We start from the raw sequence: 1,509 nt of genomic DNA, 5'->3' as shown, positions 1-1,509 counted from the left end.
GGTCCGGCACATATTGCGGCGGGGCTAGGTGGGCGCTCATGGCCGGGCCGGGTGTCCCTGCCCCAAGCATGAGTCGAGGTGATCGCCGAGACTGCCGGCAGGCCGAGGACAGGCGTTCCTTTGGGGGAAGATGCTTTAAGTCCGCCCCAGCCTGGCCTTGGCTGGAGGGTATTGTCATGGCCATTGTCATGTTAAAAGTTGGTTGATTGGGGGGAAGGGACTTCGAGGGTATTCAGGGACCCGGGGGAGGGCTGGGACACCGGGCTGCGCTTGCCAGCTTGGCTGGTGGATGCCAGGGCGGGGATGAGTACATGACTCCCTGCTGGGGCGTGGGAAGGAGGTCCCTGCTCGCCCCTCGGGGCAGCAGGCCCGAGCGGAGTCGCCCGGTGAGTTGGACGGAGCTGGGCAGACACTCCCACCCCCACATTTCACAGTTCTCCACCCAAACAGAGAGAATGGCCCCGGAACCCGCCGCGGGGCATGAGGAGACTTTGTGCGTCTGCATTGCAGATCGCAACCATCATTGCAAAGAGAAAAGCCCTGCACCTCGCCGCGAGTGAATCCGGACGGGGGCAGGGGGACGGCCCCTCAGAGCCGTGTCTGTGTGGCGGGGAAGAGGGCTCAAAGAAAGCCGGGGTGCTTCTCCCTGCGGCTCGCCCAAGGCTGAGCCAGGCAGTCCTGTTCTGCACATTTTCCAAGCTTATTTCCCCCGCCATTTAAGACTTTCTAAAAAGTAGTATCTCAAAACAAAGACTTATTTAAAAAAAAAAAATTTGTTACTCAGCAGGGAGGGATGAGAATCAAATTTAAAAGGAGACAAGAGCACTGCAGCGGTAAAAGAGCTTTACAGATCTTGAGGATTTGAAGTTAGGGCCTACGGCCTTCTGGGGAAGAATAAAGTGTTTCCCTTGCCACCCTCCTCCCCCAGCTATTACTGCTTACTTTAAGGAAATTAAACACTTATCGGTAGGATCTCACACCCCGGGAGTTACAAAACCTGGAAAACCACCTGGAAAAAGTACAAATGAAGGCACGTGACGCAGCAAGCAAATTCCCCACCTCCTCCAGTGCAAGGAAACAGGGCACAGGCAGGGATGTAGCTACTAACCTGCTGCACTGCTAAGCGTCTGCAAGACCTGACAAAGACCTCCCTTGATTTCAATTTATCTCCGCCTCCTATCTTGAGTCCTAATGAGCCCCAGCTGGTCCCCTGAGCCAGCAAGGAAGGGTCCTTGCCGGGCTTACTTTTGATCACCTCCTAATGAATGATTTAGTTTCTCAGAATCCGGACAAGATCCAGTCAGGACTATTAGGAGTGTGGGAGAAAGAGGTTGTAATCTCTTATAATGAAAATACCGAGGTGTGAGGGATGAAAATACCGAGCCAGAGCCAGAGCCAGAGCCTGGTTCTGGCCCCAAAGCAAGCCGAGGCAGCCGGGCTGTGGGTCACTCGCTCGCAGAGCAGATGCACGAACGGAAAGGGATTTTCTCTCGGGGGCGAAGCCGTCCC

General features: G+C 55.5%; 1 protein-coding gene across 1 annotated transcript in view; it reads right to left on the bottom strand.

Moving 5' to 3' along the window:
- The window catches only part of LOC102040514 (homeobox protein NANOG), a 2,660-nt gene extending 2,470 nt beyond the window's left edge, over window positions 1–190 (bottom strand). The window contains exon 1 of the mRNA XM_031062294.1: window positions 18–190. Coding sequence (XP_030918154.1) covers window positions 18–190 — 173 coding nt within the window. The remainder of the gene's footprint in view (window positions 1–17) is intronic.
- Between the last annotated feature and the right edge of the window lie 1,319 nt (window positions 191–1,509).

This window comes from Geospiza fortis, unplaced genomic scaffold (genome assembly GCF_000277835.1).
Source record: "Geospiza fortis unplaced genomic scaffold, GeoFor_1.0 scaffold286, whole genome shotgun sequence".
Taxonomy (NCBI): Eukaryota; Metazoa; Chordata; class Aves; order Passeriformes; family Thraupidae; genus Geospiza; species Geospiza fortis.
The sequence above is the reverse complement of the archived record's forward strand: the minus strand, read 5'-3'. Positions and strand labels throughout refer to the sequence as shown.